Raw genomic sequence first — 22595 nt, 5'->3', positions numbered from 1 at the left:
TGTTTATTCCAACCCTGTGCCCATTCTCCACCACCTTCCTTCCCACATAGAGACTTTGTAGATCATAATTAAGTGAAATCTGGGAGGTTAGAATGTAAGTGGATGAATTTGCCAGTCCCCATCAGATTGAGAGTACTCACCTTTAGTAAACAGGCCTTTACATTTTGTCCTTAACTTGTCACATTTGACAGAGGTCAAATGTCAGGCTCTGCCTTCTCTGTGATTTGGTGTTTGCTTTTTGTTCTCTGACTTCAAAGTGAGAGAATTTCTGTGAAAATCATTTTTCTTATCCATGGAAAGACTGTAAGATGTTATTTGGTTCTAGCAAACCACAACAGTTAAATTCCAGTAAATATACTGTGAAAATATTTCAGGCTATATCAGAATTCAGAAAGCACAAATGAATCCTGTCTTTGGTCCAGTGGTAGATTAGAAAACTAAAACAGATGCCTCATCGACGAAGTTGTGTGTGTGTGTGTGTGTGTGTGTGTGTATATATATATGTTTGATGGCATGTGTAGCTGCAGATACACATGCTGTGCATTATCCTGCCATCTAGTGTTTTGGCTCTGAGTGTTACAAGTTGTTTTTCTTTGAAGAAGTGTTTTCGAATTACAGGATCATGTGACTCCTCCTCTTCGGTTCCATTGCGCATGGGCATCGACTCCTTTGCTATATTGTTTTCTTTCTGCCATCGGGTTCAGACATGTTTCCTCTTGTGCCGAGATTTCGATTCGGAAAACTCTGTAAAACTTTCTTTTCGTCAGTATTGTATTGATCGGGTTTCTATCCTTCCATCGACACAGCAATACTGCGCGCCCATCTCAGGCCTATTCGGGCTGACCGCGTGGAAGCCTCATGGATCGGACTCCATTCCGATTCTGTCCTCGGTGCCACGTGAAGTACCTGTACACAGACCAGCATCTAGGTTTCAACCTTTGCCTTTCCCCAGATCATCGGGAAGAAAACTGTGAGGCCTGTCGATCCTTCCAATCGAAAAAGACTCTTCGAGACAGGAGGGCACGAAGACTCGAAATGGCGTTGAGTAGCGGCGAACATCTCGATGTAGAGGAAGAAGAACTGATGCAAACCGCTGTCTCGGTTCCAGATTCCGAGTCCGAACGGAATCAGAAGAAGACAGACCGGTCATAGCAGGACAACTAGTGAGTACGTCTGCCCTGTAACCTCACAAAAGAAAAAAACAAGGCCACTGCCGGAAGGCTATGGCTCGGCCCGAAAAAAGACTGGCGGTGACCAACTTACCAGTTTGCACCGAAAAAGGCCACTCCTCCGAAAACATCGGAGAGAACAAAAAGCTCCGTGGCCGACTCCAGAAGACACAATTTTTCGGAGTCGAAAATTAGAAAACCACTTACGGAGCCGAAACCTTCGTCCTCATCATCTTTTTTTGATCCCGAAAAAGCATGCTTCGGAGCCGAAAAGGCTAACTTACACAGAGGAACATGGACTTTCAAAGAGACTTAAAGAAAGCTTAAAGAAAGCCACAAAACCTCTGAAGAGGAGTTAGAGCTACAACCAATATTAGAGGTTATGGATGAAAGGCAATCCAAGATCACATCCATAAGGAAACAGGGAGAATTCTGACAGCACCTCCTTTAAAAACAAAAAGTTTTTCAGCAGGAATTGGACACTATGCAGCCTCCAGCAAAAGTGCCAAAGCAGAAGGAGAAACCACCACCTCCTCAGTCTTCTCCTCCTCATTCTGCTCCTCATTCTCTGCACCTACCTACCTACCTCTCCTCCTACTAGTCCTACACCAGTGCAGTCACCCATTCACTCCTATGATTCACAGCAAGACAATGTGGATCCATTGGATCTTTATGACCCAGATCCCATTCCTAGTAACGATCCAGACACCACCTGAGGATAGTACTGTCTATAACCAAGTTATAGCTAGGGCTGCAACATATCGTGGTGTCACCATGCATACAGAACCTCTAGAAGAGGATTTCTTATTTAACACTCTATCCTCAACACATTCTAGATATCAATGTCTTCCGATACTCCCAAGCATGGTAAAACATGCAGATCAGATATTTAGTGAACCTGTTAAACCATGTATCATAACACCTAGTGTGGAGAAAAAATTTAAACCTGCACCCTCTGACCCTGATTATATCACCCATCAGGTACCTCCTGATTCGGTGGTAGTTAGTGCTGCCAGGAAGAGAGCAAATAGTCAGTCATCAGGACATGCACCCCCTCCTGATAAAGAGAGCAGGAAATTCGATGCTGCAGGAAAAAGAGTTGCGTCCCAGGCAGCAAAACAGTGGAGGATAGCCAGCTTGCAAGCACTTTTAGCTCGCTATGACAGAGCCCATTGGGACGCGATGCAAGACATAATCCAGCATCTCCCCAAAGAACACCAAAAAAGGGCACAACAAGAAGTGGAGGAAGGGCAAGCCATTACTAACAATCAAATACGATCTGCCCTAAATGCTGCTAGAAGTGTCAATACTGCAGTCACTATACGCAGGCATGCATGGCTCAGGTCTTCTGGATTCAAGCCAGAAATACAGCAGGCTGTATTAAATATGCCGTTCGATTTAAAAAAACAAACAAAAAAAAAAAAACTCTTTGGGCCAGAAGTAGATACAGCCATAGAAAAATTGAGAAAAGACTCCGACACAGCAAAAGCACCATACACCATACAGAGGGTCCTTTCAAGAACCTCAGTTTTGAGGTGGATTTCGACAACAGCCCACTGAGGCATCCACCTCACAGGCAAAGCCAACCTACCAACCGCAGTACCAACGGGGTGGTTTTAGGGGGCACATATAGAGGACTGTACCCCAGAAATAGAGGAAAATTTCAGACCTCTAATCAGCCTCCACAGCACCCAAAACAGTGACTTCTCTCATTCCCTTCCACTCCACACCTCTCCTGTGGGGGAAGACTACAACAGTTCCACACAAATTGGCAAAATATTACCACAGACAATTGGGTGCTATCAATTATCCGCAATGGCTATTCCCTAGAATTAATACACACTCCTCCAAATATCCCACCAAGGCCACACAAACTATCCACAGAACACACCATTCTGTTACAAGAAGTCCACTCTTTACTACTCAAACAAGCAATATAATTGGTGCCCCAGTCTCAAATAGGGACAGGAGTTTACTCACTATATTTTCTAATTCTTAAAAAAGATGGCACCCTCAGACCAATATTAGACCTCAGGCCCCTCAATCTTTACATCCTGTCAGAACATTGTCACATGGTAACGTTACAGGATGTCATCCCACTAATACAAAAACAAAATTTCATGACAGCCTTAGACCTCAAAGATGCGTATTTTCATATACCCATCCATACTGCACACAGAAAATATCTCAGGTTTGTCATTCAGGGAAAACACTACCTGTTCAAAGTGTTGCCCTTTGGAATAACAACAGCTCCAAGGGCATTCACAAAATGCTTAGCTGTAGTGGCAGCCTACCTAAGAAGACAACATATACATGTCTTTTCATATCTAGACTATTGGCAGTCATACACAATGCCAAAGTCATACGCATTATCTAATACAAACCCTGCACACACCAGGATTCTCAATAAACGACCAAAAATCACACCTTCATCCAGTACAAATACAACAATATTTGGGTGCAATATTAGACACTCAGCAAGCTCTAGCATATCCATATACACAAAGGATACACGCTTTCCAAAATATAATCACACAAATACAAACAAATCAACAATACACTGTCAGATTTGTCATGAAAATTTTAGAAATGATGGCATCATACATTGCAGTTGTGCCACACGCAAGATTAAACATGCAGCTGTTACAACAGTGCCTTGCACAACAATGGCCACAGACACACGGTCAACTTCAAGATCTAGTGTTGATAGACCGCCATACGCACATTTCCCTTCAGTGGTGGAATTCCACAAATCTAAAAAAAGGGCGGCCATTTCAAGACCCTGTGCCTCAGACCATAATCACAACGGATGCATCAGTGATTGGTTGGGAGCTCACCTAAACAATCACAACATTCAAGGGCAATGGGATGTCAAACACAAACAGCTACACATAAACCACTTGGAGTTATTAGCTGTTTTTCTAGCACTCAAATCTTTTCAACCTCTTCTCACAAAGAAGAATGTTCTTATCAAAACAGACAACATGACAACCATGTATTATCTCAACAAACAGGGAGGGACACATTCATCCCAACTGTCCCAAATTTTTTGGGCTAGAAGGAACTGGGCGATCCACAACCAAATTTATCTATTAACACAATACATTCCAGGTATAGACAATCAATTGGCAGATATCCTCAGCGGAAATTACCAACAAACTCACGAATGGGAGATTCATCCTCAAGTACTTCAAAAATACTTTCGAAAATGGGGAACACCTAACATAGACCTGTATGCAACAAGCGAAAACACAAAATTCCAAAACTTCGCATCCAGACACCCACATCCCCTATCCAAGGGCAATGCTCTATGGATCAATTGGTCAGGCATATTTGCACATGCTTTTCCCCTTCTCCCACTCCTTCCGTTTCTAGTCAACAAGTTGCGTCAAACTTCACTCAACATGATACTCATAGCACCAACATGGGCACGTCAACCTTGGTACACAACATTATTAGACCTGTCAGTAGTACCACACTCCAAACTCCCAATCAGACCAGATCTGTTGACACAAAACAGAGGTCAAATCAGGCATCCAAATCCGAACATACTCAATCTAGCAATTTGGCTCCTGAGGTCATAGGGTTTGGATATTTACAACTCCCATCAGAATGTATGGAAGTTATTAAGGAAGCAAGAAAACCCACTACTAGACAGTGCTATGCAAACAAATGGAAAAGATATGTATGTTGCTGTCAAACCAAAAATATAGACCCTCTTACAGCATCAATGCAAGATATTGTATGTTATTTACTTCATTTACAAAAATCTAATTTAGCATGCTCTTCAATAAAAATTAATCTTACTGCAGTTTCAGCATATTTACAAAATATACAACATAGCTCTTAGAGTTCCTGTCATTAAAGATTTCATGGAAGGTTTAAAATGCATCATTCCACCAAGAACACCACCAGTTCCTTCTTGGAATCTAAATATAGTGCTTACATGACTTATGGTACCACCATTTGAGCATAAGCACTTGTGCCAAATTCAATTTCTAACATGGAAGGTTGCCTTCCTAGTGGTAATTACTTCTTTAAGAAGAGTAAGTGAAATCCAATCCTTTACTCTTGAAGAACCTTTCTTCCAAGTACACAAGCATAAAGTCGTACTAAGAACAAACCCAAAATGTCTCCTAAAAGTTGTATCACCATTTCATATAAATCAAACAGTGGAACTGACAGTCTTCTTCCCACAGTCATATTCTGTGGCAGAAAGAGCTCTGCATACATTAGACATCAAAAGAGCTTTAATGTACTATGTAGATAGAACTACACCGTTTACAAAGACTAGACAACTATTTGTCACTTTCAAAAAACCTCATACAGGCAATCCCATATCAAAACAAGGTTTAGCAAGATGGATTGTAGGATGCATCCAAACATGCCATATTAAAGCAAAAAGACAGCTTTTAGTTACTCCTAAAGCACATTCTACAAGGAAAAAAGATGCTACAGTGGCTTTTTTATGGAATATACCAATGGCTGAGATATGTAAAGCAGCCACATGGTCAACACCACATACATTCACTAAACACTACTGTTTGTACGTGCTATCACAACAACAAGCCACAGTAGGCCAAGCTGTACTAAGAACATTATTTCAAACAACTTCAACTCCTACAGGCTAGCCACCGCTCATTTATGGGAGGGCAAACTGCTTTGTAGTCTATGCATAGCATGTGTATCTGCAGCTACACATGCCATCGAACGGAAAATGTCACTTACCCAGTGTACATCTGTTTGTGGCATGTTCTGCTGCAGATTCACGTGCACCCTCCCACCTTCCTGGTAGCCTGTAGCCATTTAAGTTGCAATTAGAAATTGTACTTATGTAAATAAACATTCCTTTACCTCAACTTTGTACATACATCTCTATCCTATTGCATGGACATCTTTACTATTTTCACTCTATCACTCCTCCCTTACCCTCTGCGGAAAAACAATCTAAGATGGAGTCGATGCCCATGTGCAATGGAGCTGAAAGAGAGGAGTCACTCGGTCCTGTGACTCAAAGACTTCTTCGAAGAAAAACAACTTGTAACACTCCGAGCCCAACACTAGATGGCAGGAACTGTGCACAGCATGTGAATCTGCAGCGGAACATGCCACGAACAGATGTACACTGGGTAAGTGACATTTTCCATACATATATATAGTGTTCGATGGCATGTGTAGCTGCAGGCCAAACCTGTGCCGAAGTCTTCGGACTCGAGACGAGAAACCGTGTCTGAGAAAACTCGACATCGACTCGTCGAGTCGAAGCCTCAAAAGAGTCTTTTGGAGCCGAGGCCTACTGTCAGCACGGGCATTTCGGAGCCGAAAAAAGCCTTGTCACCGAGGAACATGGACTCTCAAAACAGTTGAAAGAGAGACACAGATTTGAGGAGGGACTTCGCCAAATGGAGTTTGATGAAACACAGGCAAGGATACTGGGAAGATCCAAACGTCACCTCCTCTCAAAATCAAAAGGAAACTGGCTTTCGAAGGACGTTCAGACACTGAGCAGCCAAAGGCTAAAGTGCCCAGAGAAAAATCTCAGTCACGCCAGTTTTCCCCAGAACATTCTCCTCTGCATTCTCCTCAAAGAATAATTTCACCTCTTGCCAGGCCCACTGCACAGTCACCCACACACACTGTGCAGTCGCAACAAGATACAGACCCCTGGGACCTCTATGATGACCCTGTGTCGGACAATAGCCCGGAGTGCTATCCTTCTAAACCCTCTCCACCCGAAGATAGCACCTCATACACTCAAGTCTTGGCTAGGGCTGCTGCATTCCACAATGTGAGCATGCACACAGAGCCATTGGAGGATGACTTTCTCTTTAATACTTTGTCCTCGACGCATGCTTCCTACCAAAGTCTGCCTATGCTCCCAGGCATGCTTAAACATGCCCAACAGATTTTTCAGGAGCCCGTGAAAGGAAGACCCATTACACCACGAGTGGAAAAGAAATACAAGCCACCACCGTCAGACCTAGTCTTCATAACACAGCAGCTGCCCCCAGACTCGGTAGTGGTTGGAGCTGCGAGAAAGAGAGCCAACTCGCAGTCATCTGGAGATGCACCACCTCCAGATAAGGAGAGTAAGAAGTTTGACGCGGTAGGAAAGAGGGTAGCGTCACAAGCTGCCAGTCAGTGGGGCATAGCAAACTCTCAAGCCCTCCTCGCACCATATGACCGAGCTCATTGGGACGAGATGAGCGATATCATCCAACATCTCCCCAAGGAATACCAGAAAAGAGCTCAGCAAGTGGTAGAGAAGGGACAAGCAATATCTAACAACCAAATACGATCTGCATTAGACTCCGCCGACAATGCTGCAAGAACAGTGAACACTGCAGTGACAATTAGACGGCATGCTTAGCTGAGATCCTCAGGTTTCAAACCAGAGATTCAACAGGCTGTCCTCAACATGCCATTCAATCAGCAACAACTATTTGGCACACAAGTGGACACAGCCATCGAAAAAATGAAAAATTACACTGATACGGCCAAAGCAATGGGAGCGCTCCACTCGTCCCAATACAGAGGGATATTCAGAAAACCGCAGTATAGGGGAGGTTTTAGACCACAGTTATCAGAAACATTCACCTCTCAAACAAAGCCCTCCTACCAATCACAATATCAGAGAGGGGGGTTTTGCAGGTCCTTCAGGGGACAATTCCCAAGGTCCAGGGGAAAATTCCAAAGCACAAAGCAGGCCACTAATACCAAGCAGTGACTTGCCCATCACCCTCCCCCAACACACATCCCCTGTGGGAGGAAGACTGGGAATGTTACACAATCAATGGTCACACATACCAACGGACACATGGGTTCTGTCAATTATCCAACATGGTTACTGCATAGAATTCACACATTTTCCTCCACATATTCCCCCAAGAGCGCACAAACGGTCATCGCAAAATCTAACAATGTTACAAACAGAGGTGCAGGCGCTATTAACAAAACAGGCCATAGAACTAGTACCTCATCAACAAAAAGGAACAGGGGTCTATTCCCTATATTTCCTTATTCCCAAAAAGGACAAAACACTAAGACCAATTTTAGATCTCAGGTCTCTCAACCTATTCATCAAATCAGAACACTTTCACATGGTGACACTACAAGATGTAGTCCCATTACTAAAACAGGGAGAATACATGTCAACACTGGATTTAAAAGATGCATATTTTCATATACCCATTCATCCATCTCACAGAAAATACCTCTGGTTTGTTTTACAAGGAAAACATTACCAATTCAAGGTATTACCCTTTGGGATAACAGCAGCCCCCAGAGTATTTACAAAATGCCTTGCAGTGGTAGCGGCATACTTAAGGAGTCTACACATGCATGTATTCCCATATCTCAACGATTGGCTAATAAAGGCCAACACTCAACAAGTGTCAAAATCACACACGCTACGTAATAGATACCCTGCACACACACTAGGGTTTTCTATAAATTACCAAAAATCACACCTGCAACCATCCCAAATTCAGCAATACTTGGGAGCTACACTCAACACTCAAAAAGCAATTGCAAGTCCAAGCCCACAAAGAGTACAATCATTCCACACCATAATACCAAAAATACAACCAAATCAGCACTACACAGTCAGATTTGGGATGAAACGCCTAGGCATGATGTCATCATGCATTGCAATTGTCCCAAACGCACGGTTACACATGCGGCCCTTACAGCAGAGCCTTGCAAAACAATGGACGCAGGCACAGGGTCAACTCCAAGATCTAGTGTTGATAGACTGCCAAACACACTATTCGCTTCAATGGTGGAACCCTGTAAATTTAAACAAAGGGTGGCCTTTTCAAGACCCTGTGCCTTACGCCATTCTCACAACAGATGCATCAATGATTGGGTGGGGAGCACACCTCAACAATCACAATATATAAGGACAATGGGACAGTCAACAGAAACAACTACACATAAATCACTTAGAGCTGCTAGCAGTATTCCTGACACTAAAAGCATTTCAACCTCTTCTAGCTCACAAACACATTCTCGTCAAAACAGACAATATGACAACAATGTACTACCTAAAAAAACAAGGGGGAACACACTTATCACAACTATGCCTCCTACCACAAAAGATTTGGCATTGGGCAATTCACAACAACATTCGCCTAATGGCGCAATATATTCCAGGCATTCACAATCAATTAGCGGACAATCTCAGTCGAGATCACCAGCAAACTCTCGAGTGGGAAATACATCCCCAGATACTAAAAGAATATTTTCACCAGTGGGGGACACCAGACATAGATCTGTTCACCACAAAACAAAACGCAAAATGCCAAAACTTCGCATCCAGGTACCCACACCCTCAGTCCAAGGGCAATGCTCTATAGATCAATTGGTCAGGGATATTTGCTTACGCTTTTCCCCCCTCTCCCACTCATTCCTTTTCTAGTCAACAAACTGAGTCAAGACAAACTCAAACTAATACTCATAGCACCAACGTGGGCACGCCAATCGTGGTACACCACACTGTTGGACCTCTCTGTAGTACCTCACATCAAACTCCCAAACAGACCAGATCTGTTAACACAACACAAACGACAGATCAGGCACCCCAATCCAGCAACGCTCAACCTAGCAATCTGGCTCCTGCAGTCTTAGAGTTTGGCTATCTAAATCTTCCAAATGAGTGTATGGAAGTTATTAAACAGGCAAGAAAACCTACCACCAGGCATTGCTATGCTAATAAATGGAAAAGGTTTGTTTTCTACTGCAAATCAAACAAAATCACACCGTTAGATGCCTCTATACAAGACATTGTGGGTTATTAACTACACCTACAAAAAGCAAATCTGGCTTTTTCTTCCATCAAAATTCAACTCACTGCAATCTCTGCTTACTTGCAGATTAAACACACAAAATCACTATTTAGAATACCAGTTATTAAAGCCTTTATGGAAGGACTAAAAAGTATCATACCTCCAAGAACCCCACCAGTACCCTTGTGGAACCTTAATATTGTACTTACACGACTCATGGGTCCACCTTTTGAACCCATGCATTCTTGCCAAATCCAATTCTTAATTTGGAAGGTAGCATTTCTAGTAGCCATCACTTCACTACGAAGAGTTAGTGAAATACAAGCGTTCACTATCGAAGAACCCTTCATACAAGTAAACAAACCTAAAATAGTTCTCCACACAAATCCAAAATTTCTGCCAAAAGTCATCTCACCGTTTCATTTAAACCAAACTGTGGAGCTCCCAGTCTTCTTCCCACAGCCAGACTCAGCAGCAGAAAGAGCACTGCATACATTAGACATAAAAAGAGCACTAATGTACTATATAGACAGAACAAAAATTAAGCAATTGTTCGTCGCTTTCCAAAAACCTCATGCTGGTAACCCTATATCCAAACAGGGCATAGCCAGATGGATAGTCAAATGCATACAAACTTGTTACCTAAAAGCTAAAAGAGAGCTACTCATTACACTAAAGGCACACTCCACTAGGAAGAAAGGAGCAACAATGGCCTTTCTAGGTAACATACCAATGACAGAGATTTGTAAGGCAGCCACTTGGTCTACACCTCATACGTTTACCAAACACTACTGTGTAGATGTGTTAGCAACACAACAAGCCAGAGTAGGACAGGCTGTACTAAGAACATTATTTCAAACAACTTCAACTCCTACAGGCTGACCACCGCTTTTGGGAGGATTACTGCTTTGTAGTCTATGCACAGCATGTGTATCTGCAGCTACACATGCCATTGAACGGAAAATGTCACTTACCCAGTGTACATCTGTTCGTGGCATGTTCCGCTGCAGATTCACATGCGCCCTCCCACCTCCCCGGGAGCCTGTAGCCGTTTAAGTTGCAATTAGAAATTATATATATGTAAATAAACATTCCTTTAGCACAAACTATGTACATACATATCTATTCCATTGCATGGACATCTTTACTATTCTCATTCTACCACTCCTACCTCACCCTATGCGGGAAAACAATCTAAGATGGAGTCAATGCCCATGTGCAATGGAGCCGAAAGTGAGGAGTCACTCGGTCCCATGACTCGAAAAGACTTCTTCAAAGAAAAACAACTTGTAACACTCCGAGCCCAGCACTAGATGGCAGGAACAGTGCACAGCATGTGAATCTGCAGCGGAACATTCCACAAACAGATGTACACTGGGTAAGTGACATTTTCCATATATATATATATATATATATATATATGTTCGATGGCATATGTAGCTGCAGATACATATGCTGTGCATATCTCACCATCTAGTGTTGGGCTTGGAGTGTTACAAGTTTTTTTTTCTTCTAAGTAGTCTTTTTTCGAGTCACAGGTTCGAGTGACTTCTCCTCTCGGAGATATTGCGCATGGGCATCGACTCCTTTGTTAGATTTTCTTTCCGATGTCTGGTTCGGACGTGTTCCCTCTCGCTCTGGGACATTCGATTCGAAAACTCCATTGTAGGAAGTTGCCTCTGTATATACTATCTCAAAGTGAGAGATAGTGTGTACAGAGTCCAAGGGTTCCCCTTAGAGGTTGATAGTGGCAAAATTAGATAATACTAATGCTCTATTTTGTGGTAGTATGTTCGAGCAGTAGGCTTATCAGAGGGTAGTGTTAAGCATTTGTTGTACACACACAGGCAATAAATGAGGAACACACATTCAAAGACTTAACACCAGGCCAATAGTTTTTATATAGAAAAATATATTTTCTTAATTTATTTTAGAACTTCAAGATTTGAAGTAAATACATAAAATACAAGGTACTCCACATAGGTAAGTAAGGAACTTTGAATTAGAGCAGTAACATACACAGTATAGGTTAAAATGGCAATAAGTTATTTTAAAAGTGGACTCTGCAAAAGTCAGTAGTTCCTGGGGAGGTAAGTATGGTTACGTTTCTGAGGTAAGTAAAGCACTTACAAGTTCAGTTTTCTTGGCATAGGCATCCCACCGTTTGGGGTTCAAGGCAACCGCAAAGCCACCGCACCAGCAACACAGGGCCGGTGAGGTGCAGAGGACAAAGGAGGGCCCAAAACACATAGGTGCCTATGGAGAACAGGGGTGCTCTGGTTCCAGTCTGCTAGCAGGTAAGTACCTGCGTCCTCGGAGATCAGACCAGGGGGGTTTTGTAGAGCACTGTGGGGGACACAAACAGGCACACAAAACACACCCTCAGCGGCACTGGGGTGGCGGGGTGCAGTGTGCAAAGTTGGCGTCTGGTTTGCTATAGAAAGCAATGGAGGGACCCGGGGGTCACTTAGGCGATGCAGGCAGGGCACAGAGAAGTTTCTCGGGCCAGCCACCAACTGGGCTATGCAGAGGGTCGCCTGATGGTCACTCCTGCACTGGAGTTCGGTTCCTCTCAGTCCTGGGGGCTGCGGGTGCAGTGCTTGGTCCAGGCGTTGGGTTCTTTGTTCCAGGCAGTCGTGGTCAGGGGAGCCTCTGCATCCTGTCTGCATCGCTGAGGGGTGCGGGGGCGTTGTTTCAGGTTACTCACAAGGTCGCAGTCGCCTGGTAGTCCTCTCTGCAGTGTTGGTTCTCTGGAGCTCAAGCTGGGGGCGTCTGGTGCAGAGGGTAAAATCTCACGCTGCCGGCGGGAAGAGTGAGTTCTTTAAAAGTTTCTTCAAAGTTGCAAAAATATTTGCTGCTGTTGAACAGTGCTGCTGTTCTTGGGAGTTTCTTGGTCCTTCGGTTCAGGGCAGTCCTCTGATGCTTCAGAGGTCGCTGGTCCCTGTTGGATGTATCGCTGTGCAGGTTCTTTGAGTCTGGAGACCAGCCGGTAGGGCTGGGGCCAAGTCAGTTGTCATCTCTGTCGTCTCTGCAGGCCTTTTCAGGTCAGCAGTCCTTCTTTGTGTAGGTTGCAGGAATCTGATTTCCTGGGTTCAGGGTCGCCCCTAAATACTAGATTTAGGGGTGTATTTAGGTCAGGAGGGCAGTGGCAAAAGGCTATTGTCCTGGAGGGTGGCTACACCCTCTTTGTGCCTCCTCCCTGAGGGGGGGCACATCCCTAATCCTATTGGGGGAATCCTCCAATGGGTTTCTAAAGGCTGGGGTCACCTCAGCTCAGGAAACCTTAGGGGCTGCCTTACTGGTGGGTGACGACTCCTTGTTTTTCTCATTATCTCCTCCAGCCTTGCCGCCAAAAGTTGGGGCAGTGGCCGGAAGGGCGGGCATCTCCACTAGCTGGGAGGCCCTGGGGTGCTGTAACAAAAGGCATGAGCCTTTGAGGTTCACTGCCAGGTGTTACAGTTCCTGCAGGGGGAGGTGAGAAGCACCTCCACCCAGTACAGGCTTTGTTCCTGGCCACACAGTGACAAAGGCACTCACCTATGTGGCCAGAAACTCGTCTGGTTGTGGCAGGCTGGCAGTCACTGGTCAGCCTAGCACTAGGAGTTGGACTGGTATTCAGGGGGCATCTCTAAGATGCCCTCTCTGTGCATTTTACAATAAATTCCACACTGGCATCAGTGTGCATTTATTGTGCTGAGAAGTTTGATACCAAACTTCCCAGATTTCAGTGTAGCCATTATGGAACTGTGGAGTTTGTAATTGACAGACTCCCGGACCATATACTCTTTATGGCTACCCTGCACTTACAATGTCTAAGGTTTTGCTTAGACACTGTAGGGGCATAGTGCTCATGCACAAATGCCCTCACCTGTGGTATAGTGCACCCTGCCTTAGGGCTGTAAGGCCTTCTAGAGGGGTACTTACCTATGCCACAGGCAGTGTGAGGTTGGCATGGCACTCTTAGGGGAGTGCCATGTCGACTTAGTCATTTTCTCCCCACCAGCACACACAAGCTGTGGGGCAGTGTGCATGTGCTGAGAGAGGGGTCCCCAGGGTGGCATAAGACATGCTGCAGCCCTTAGAGACCCTCCCTGGCAACAGGGCACTTGGTACCAGGGGTACAATTTACAAGGGACGCATCTGTGTACGAGGGCTGTGCAATTGTGCGAAGAAAGGTACAGTTTAGGCAAAGAACAATGGTGCTGTGGCCTGGTTAGCAGGGTCCCAGCACACTTTCAATCATAACTGCCATCAACAAAAAACAAAAAGTCAGGGGGTAACCATGCCAAGGGTGCATTTCCTTACACAGGTACCACACCCTCCAAACGAAAGTAGAGGAGACTAACCTTTCCCAAGAGTCTTCATTTTCTAAGTGGAAGAACCTGGAAAGGCTATCAGCATTGGCATCAGCAGTCCCAGGTCTGGGTTCCACTACAAAGTCCATTCCCTGTAGGGATATGGACCACCTCAACAGTTTAGGGTTTTCTCCTTTCATTTGAATCAGCCATCTGAGAGGTCTGTGGTCAGTTTGAACTAAGAAGTGAGTACCAAAAAGGTATGGTCTCAACTCTTCAGGGACCAAACCACAACAAAGGCCTCCCTCTCAGTGGCACTCCAACCCTGCTCCCTGGTGAGTAACCTCCTACTAATAAAAGCCACAGGCTGGTCAATGCCATCATCATTTGTTTGGGACAGGGCGGCTCCTATCCCAGGCTCAGAGGCACCTGTCTGCACAATGAACTGCTTAGAGTAATCTGGAGCTTTCAAAACTGGTGCTGTACACATAGCTTGCTTCACGGTGTCAAAGGCCGTTTGACAGTCCATGATCCAGTTCACTTTTTTGGGCATTTTCTTGGAGGTCAGTTCTGTGAGGGGTGTCACTATTGATCCATATCCCTTCACAAACCTCCTATAGTACCCAGTCAAGCCAAGGAATGCCCTGACTTGAGTCTGGGTTTTTGGAGCTACCCAGTCCAGAATAGTCTGGATCTTGGGTTGGAGTGGCTGAACCTGGCTTCCACCTACGAGGTGACCCAAGTAAACCACAGTACCCTGCCCTATCTGACATTTAGATGCCTTGATAGAGAGGCCTGCTGCTTGCAGGACCAGCAAAACCTTTGTCAGGTGGACCAGGTGATCCTGCCAGTTGAAGCTAAAGACAGCAATATCATCAAGATAAGCTGCACTAAAGGGCTCCAAGCCAGCAAGGGCTTGATTCACCAATCTTTGGAAGGTGGCAAGGGCATTCTTTAAGCCAAAGGGCATCACAGTAAACTGGTAGTGCCCATCAGGTGTAGACAATGCTGTTTTCTCTTTTGCTCCAGGTGCCATTTTTATTTGCCAGTACCCTGCTGTCAAGTCAAAATATTAAAGTATTTGGCAGCACCTAATTTGTCTATTCGCTCATCTGCCCTTTGGATGGGGTGAGCATCTGTCTTGGTGACAGAGTTGAGCCCTCTGTAGTCCAAACAAAACCTCATCTCTCTCTTGCCATCTTTTGTGTGAGGTTTGGGGACCAAGACCACTGGGCTAGCCCAGGGACTGTCAGAGTGATCAATGACTCCCAACTCCAGCATCTAGTGGACTTCCACTTTGATTCTTTCCTTGACTTGGTCAGAATGTCTGAATATTTTATTCTTGAGAGGCACACTGTCTCCTCTGTCCACATCATGTGTACACAGATGTGTCTGACCAAGGGTCAAAGAAAAGAGCTCAGCAAACTGCTGGGGACTCATCTGTTTGCCAGGGCTGTGCCAATTGTGGGAGTAAAGGTACAGTTTAGGGAAAGAACACTAGTGATGGGTATTGGTTAGAAGGGTACCAGCACACTTTCATTCATAACTGGCATCAACAAAAGGCAAAATGTCAGGGGATAACCATGCCAAGGAGGCAAGTCCTTTCACTCAGTGTTTGAAAAATGTAGCACTTGAGTCTTTCCACTAATCTAGTGGAATGGGCAGTAAAGCTTACCAGTATGCTCATTATAGTAAGCATTATACTTGCAGTCTGTAGGTTTACTTTCTCCAGACAATCTACTCACCAAAGAGGACGCATTTGTCTGAAAGAAGGAGTACTTGCGAACTACCTGTGCAAGATTCAACACTACGAGAAAATTGTACTTGATTTCAGTGATGCTTTCAATGGTGGTGTTTTTTAGTCCTTTAATCATCTTCCTGGAGACTACCCCCCCAGTGTAATTGATGGGTTTTTCTGTTGGGAACCTTTGGCATGCTGCCTAAAGCCAATTCATAGTGTGGAGGGGAAGTACATTAGTGAATCCCAGCACAGGAGTCAATGTAGTGAGTAACGTACTAATTGATTAAGCCAACATTTAAATAGAGATGGAATTGAGGTTGACCCAGGAACATAAAATATGTATTTAACAGGTCAGGTTGTTTCCTCCCCCCCCTCCCCCCTGCCTACAGCTCGACCTTTAGGTAATGTGCCATTATCATACAGTTATATTTTCTGGTTTCATTATTTCCTGCTACTTTAGTTGCTCCTTTTGTGACACTGTGTGAAATCTCTGGGTAGATCTGATGGCTATGGTGCTATTTGCTGTCAATCTGCGAGGTTATTTTGCATTTTCATTTCTCGAAATCAAGAAATGTAGGTGTCAAACGGAATGGATTATATGTATGACTTATGCTATATAAATTCTAAACTGACACAATATTTGTTTTAATTTTAGACTGAAGAAACGCATCCTGTCAGCTGGAAACCAGAAATTATGAAGCGGAAACGATTTTAAAGGACAAAAATTATAAACAACTTCATATTACCTTCTTTTGTAATATGTTACTTTTATGTTATGCTCTGCGCCAGAGTGAAAGCTGCATTTGTGTTCCCACTCATTAAATTGGTGATTTTATTTATTTTGTGACTCTGAGAGATTTTTGGAATGGTTAATTCTTTTTTGCTTAGATGTTTTTTTTGTATTGGTTTATGTGGTTGTCTTGTTTACAGTTTTACAGAAGTCTCTATGCAAGCCCTTTAATTTTCTACTATCCACATCCCGTCTCTCAATGCACTCACTTTTTTATCCACTTAAGTTTTGTGTGTATGTAGAAACATTCAATGGATACTGGATTGTGTAGAGTAAACACAACACAAACTTTTGTATTAGTGGAAGAGAAGTTGAATGTTTGTGTTTAGTTTAATTTAAATAGTCAATTTGATATGTTTTCCATGCCACTATTGTTATTCTAAATGCCCAATTTCTTAATGCTTTTATCATTCCTTCTTTCCCAACAATTATTTAATAATTCTAGTTAGCATGGTTCTGGAAAAAAACATAAATGATTTCACAGTACCTCAGGATGCACATCAATTAATTTAATAGAGTGCAGAAAGTAATCAGTTTGTGGCTTTTGAAATAATCAAAGGCTGGAGAACTAGGATGGTGGCAAACCACAGTCACTTCCCAGAACTTAATGGCAAATGTTCCAATCTGGTGAATCCTGTTGTATATTCATGTCTAGCATTAATTCCTGAACTAAGTCTAAGGATGTTTGTTTTCAAACTCAGAAGCCACTGTAACGGATGGCTAATTGCATCACTGAGTTGAGCAACCCAGCTAATAGGAAATGGGAGCAAGAGAGCATATGTTATGTTTGGAAGTCAGCTGAGGGTAGCCCATGTGACCCATGCAGGCTGGCTACAGAATAGACAGGTCAAGACTTAAATCTGGGGTGCTTCTGCATGTAAAAGCTAATGATTGCAAGGTGATCCTAACTTCATTATCCACTTTAGTCCGATTAGCACTAGGTCGTCAAAATAAGCTCTTACATGGCAGAGTTGCCAGAGCAACTCAACTGTTGCACCATAGGGGTTGATCAGATCAGTTCCTCTGTGGAGGAAACAGTTGCTATTTTCATTCATGATGTTTATGCAGTATATTAGGAAATGGGTCTAAAAACAAGACCAACACTTTTCTATGCCTTTGTCACGTTTATTCTGACTAACTTCAGATTCCTCACATTTTGAATATTACTGAGGTGTCAGACTGAATCCGGAAGCTCTTCTCATAGTACCTCTGAGTGCTGAAAGACTGGCACTGTGTGGCTCCACACTGAGTGTCTTTCTGTTTTGGAAGTGGCATGGGGGCCCATAAAGATGATACTCCAGTGTGCTGATGTCCTATTTTCAGCGCCTCTAGATGTGGATCCAGAGCTTCCTCTGTGTCTCAGAGACTAGTTTGTTAACTTTTCCAAATTTTCTACAGTGTGCAAAGGATGCCACTCCCTAACACAGCAGGTTTTAAGCCCTATAGGAACTTCTGCACAGATTCCTTTGACAGATTCCCTTCGGGTATGACTTTGGTGTTTGGGGTCGAGCCATGTCTCCAAGAGGTGCAGAGTCTGCACATCTATGAACCCACAGAGCGCAATGCAAACCTTTACATTGTCGAGCACAAGAAGACCTAGTGCTGGAAACTTTCCAAGTTGAAGGTTAGCCCCTGGCCTGTTCCTGGAGTCATCAGAACCACTCTTCATCGCACTACAAATCCTCAGGCAAGCACAAGAAGCATAAGAAGTCCAAGCAGAGTTTTGCTACTTTGTACCATTTCAATTCGTCTGATGTAACACATGGGCAAGGCCAACAACTCCATTTCTGAAGTTGGCCAACTTCAGAGCTCATGCCGCAGCAGGTTAATGCACAATCTGACTTTTTAAGACTCTCAGCCACACCATGCCACATCGAAGAGTTTTGCTGTGCTCTGGCTCTTCGGATCCCTACCAACTGCCTCTGGTGCAGCTTTGTGCCTCACAGAGCCAAGGGGCCTTCACCTGTGTTACTGCTATCTGATAGAGACATCTAGTTGCAGATTCTTTAACTTAAAATTTCCCCCAGGCCTCAGTCTGGATCTGGAGATTTTTCTCATGCAGTTCCACTGCGTGCCATTAGGTGACGTTGATCTGCTCTGCGTCCATCATCAGCACCGGATATGACCTTGAAGGTTCAAATAGATGGCACCCCGGCACACTGACATCAATTATTTTCTTTCTGCCCCATCCTTGTGCTGATCTGAAGAAGACCTACCCCTCAGTAGCTTTTTGACTGATCTTTTTCAACTTTTTGTCGAAGATTTTCTAGTGTTGACACTTCCTGGTGCATCAAGGATGTCTTCGCGTAAGACCAGGTTCAAGCCCTGCGGGTCCTACCATCGGGCAATGTCCGTAACTGATCCACATCTTGTGTGCCTGTGGTGTCTGGAGCGCGAACGGAGCCCGAAGTTGTGCACAATGTGCTTGGTCATGAATCGGCCTGCAGCCCAGCTCTCAGCTCCGCGTCAAGAGGAAGGTCCCGAGAACCGTTGCATAGCCCCCCCTTCTTTGACATCCCACTCCAAGTCCTTAGGACGATCGGGTAAGTCATGGCACAAGAAGGAGTCCAAGAAGAGCAAGCATTCTTCGACTTCATCCCGTCCGTCGGGTGATGAGACGAGGGGAAAAGGAGTGTTGTTATTCTAGGCCTTAGTCCTTAAAGCCTAGGTCTGGGTCAGCTCCGCACCTCCCCAAGTTTCCGGGAGCTGGAGCAACCCCTGTCCAACTCAGAGAGTTTTATGAGGCCATGCGCTTCATCTTTGGGTAGTCCTACTCCTTTTGACTGCCTTTGCTTCCTGTAGGGTCAGGATGGGCCCCTTGTGTTCCACACTGGCAGTTTCGGCTTCTGCTCCAGGGGGGTGTACCTATGGGTCTGTTCCTGGATCTGATCCGGCGTCAGTCATACCAACTTGACATTCCCCAACACTAGTTCTGACGTTGCTGCCTTTGCCAGACCAGCGACTCCAACTAAAGCAGGTGCCTTGCCCCCGATGTCAGATCATGGCCCTTATTCTTATGGGTTGGGGGTACAGTGAGGAATGGAAGTGGGTCGCTCGACCCTTTAGAATTCTAGCTGCAAGAAGCTTTGGACTGGTGTACGGACCTGGGTGAATCCAGTGGTGTACATAAGTCCTCTGACACTGGCATGCTTTCTCCCCCTACTTTGGCGACGGATGAGAAAGCGTCCTATTCCATGGTAGTGCAAAGAGCTGCCGAGGTCCTGGGCATCGAGCTGCCTTCAGTGGCAGTCAGGACTAACCTTCTGACAGAGGTGCTCCAGCCTGGTACTTGATCCTCTGACCTCCAACCGCACTTCAGTGAATCCCTTACCAATGTCCTGCAAGATACCTGGTCCAGACCCAGCACAGGGGCTCCTGTGCCAGACTCCATCGACCTACTCCAACTGACCCAGCATTCCTGATACAGTATCCCTCCCCTGAGAGCTTGGTTATCTATTCCTCTACATCTCAGGGCCCTTTCCCTTCCGCACCCATAGATAGGGAAACCAAGAGGCTGGACCAACTTGGTACGACAATGTTTTCTTTCTCCAACCTGGCATTGCGGTCCTTGAACACTGCATGCCATGTGGGCTGTTATTTCCCCATGGTCTGGGATACGGTTGTGCAAGTGCTGCCACAGGTCCTGGAGGAGGCCCGGGCTGTACTCTCTCAAGCTGTTGTTGAAGGGAGAGATGCAGCAAAGCCCACAATCCGATTTGGACTGGACATGGCCGACTTACTGGGCAGAGTGGTTGCATCGATGGTGGCCCTGAGGTGCCATGTCTGCTGAAGGACGTTTGGCTTTTCAGGCAATGTCCAAGCCAAACTTCTGGACATTCTCTTCCGTGGCATTCTTCTCTTCAGCGACAAAGCAAACTCGGCGCTTGAGAACTTCATGGATTCTTGTGCTACGGCCAGGACCTTGGGTCATGCAGCAGCCTCTCGTCCACCTCATTCTGCTTTTCGCACCTTTTGTGGCTACGGAAGAGGCGTCCCACCACATCTGTTCCCCCCTCCCCCCCCCCCCCCCACCACCACCACATTGTGCATGCTGCCCTGCCTCTGCATGCCCGGGGACATATGATCCACTGTCCTCTTGGATCAGGGAGCCAGCGGTACAACCAGTTCACCGCCAAACCTTCCCCCTCCCGCTCACTCCGAACCTTCGTAGTCTGATTCCCCAGCAGGGACCAGTCGGAAGCAAGATTGCCTATTACCTGGTCCGCTGGCAATCCATCACGTCTGACAGGTGAGTTTTGCAGATGGTCCAAAAGGGAAGGGACTACTCCATCAATGCCGCCATCCTGAAGAATACCGGGCTTATGATAACAACATGGAGTGGTGTGAGGCCAGTGGACTGGACCCTTCTCCAGATACAGGCGTGCTTTCTTCCCCTACTGTGGCTACCGAAGAGGGGAGCATTGCGGGGAGGGCGGCTGAGGTCTTGAACCTTTATTTGCCCTAGGTGGCTGTGAAGACTAATTCTTGATAGAGGTGCAACTAGGAGTGTGCCCCTCGTAACCACTAACCCATTTCAATGAGGCCCTCATGGATGTCCTACTTGGGACCTGGTCTAATACAGCACAGAGGCTCCTGTGAGTAATACCATTGCCCCCGCCACTGCCCTGCTCCAGAGAAAACAAACTTACTTACCCAACACCCTAACCCAGAAATCTTGGTAGTCCAAGCCTCTATGTCTCATGTAAATTCTCACGCATTCCCTACCGCACCCCCAAATAGGGAATCGAAGATGCTGGACACCATAGGGAAGATGTTTTCTTCCACCAGCCTGGCACGGTCTGTGAACACCACATGCCTTTTGGGCTACTATTCCTACACACTGTAGGATAGGGTTGTGCCGGTGGTGCTATCAGTCCCAGAGGAGGTCCGGGCCGTACTTTCCCATGCTGTTGCCGATGTGAGAGACTCAGTGAAATTCACAATATGATGTGGAGTGAACACCACCGACTTAATGGGCAGAGCGATTCCATCAACAGTGGCCTTACAACACCAACCCTGGTTGATTACGACTGGCTTTTCTGAGGATGTTCAATCATCTCTGATGGCCATTCTTTTAACAGCTTCTGTCCCTTCTGACACAAGGCAGATCCTGCCCTGGAGCACTCTAAGGACAGTCAGGCTAGGGCCAGGTCTTTAGGGCCCGTAGTCACCCACAATCCACCTTTTGCTACTTTCATGCACACAAAGGGAGCTTCCAACCGTGCCTTTACCCTGCCACCCACAGCCCCATGCATGCTGGCTAGCCTCTGCAGGGCCGAGGATGTGGTACCCACAGACCCCGTGGGTCGGGGAGCCAGAGGTATGGGCACTCCATCACCCCGGCAGCTACAGCCTCCAAGCCTTCCTAATCTGTGCCTTTACCATCATGGGCCCCCCACATTTTTTTCCTTTTAAAAAAAAAAAAAAAGCCCTCAGGACTTGGCCCACCTAGGGGCCTTAAACTAACGAAACGTGGTAGACCAAGCTTGATTAAAAAAAAAACATTTATGAGCGGATTTGCGGATCCACCGTGTAAGGAAATGCCTCCTTGGCATGGTTATCCCCTGACTTTTTGCCTTTGCTGATGCCAAGTTATGATTTGAAAGTGTGCGGGACCTGCTAACCAGGCCCCAGCACCAGTGTTCTTTCCCTAAAACCGTACCTTTGTCTCCACAATTGGCACAACCCTGGCACCCAGGTAAGTCCCTTGTAACTGGTACCCGTGGTACCAAGGGCCCTGATGCCAGGGAAGGTCTCTAAGGGCTGCAGCATGTCTTATGCCACCCTGGAGACCCCTCACTCAGCACATGCACA

At 45.5% G+C, this 22595-nt stretch overlaps 1 protein-coding gene across 1 annotated transcript in view; it reads left to right on the top strand.

The window, feature by feature from the left end:
• PLRG1 (pleiotropic regulator 1) overlaps positions 1-16830 on the top strand; it is a 168341-nt gene extending 151511 nt beyond the window's left edge. The window contains exon 15 of the mRNA XM_069242908.1: positions 16647-16830. Within this exon, the coding sequence (XP_069099009.1) occupies positions 16647-16706 (60 nt within the window). The 3' untranslated portion in view covers positions 16707-16830. The remainder of the gene's footprint in view (positions 1-16646) is intronic.
• The last annotated feature ends 5765 nt before the right edge of the window (positions 16831-22595 follow it).

This window comes from Pleurodeles waltl, chromosome 1_2 (assembly GCF_031143425.1).
Source record: "Pleurodeles waltl isolate 20211129_DDA chromosome 1_2, aPleWal1.hap1.20221129, whole genome shotgun sequence".
Lineage (NCBI taxonomy): Eukaryota > Metazoa > Chordata > Amphibia > Caudata > Salamandridae > Pleurodeles > Pleurodeles waltl.
Note: the sequence above shows the minus strand (reverse complement) of the source record. Positions and strands in the feature narration are given on the sequence as shown.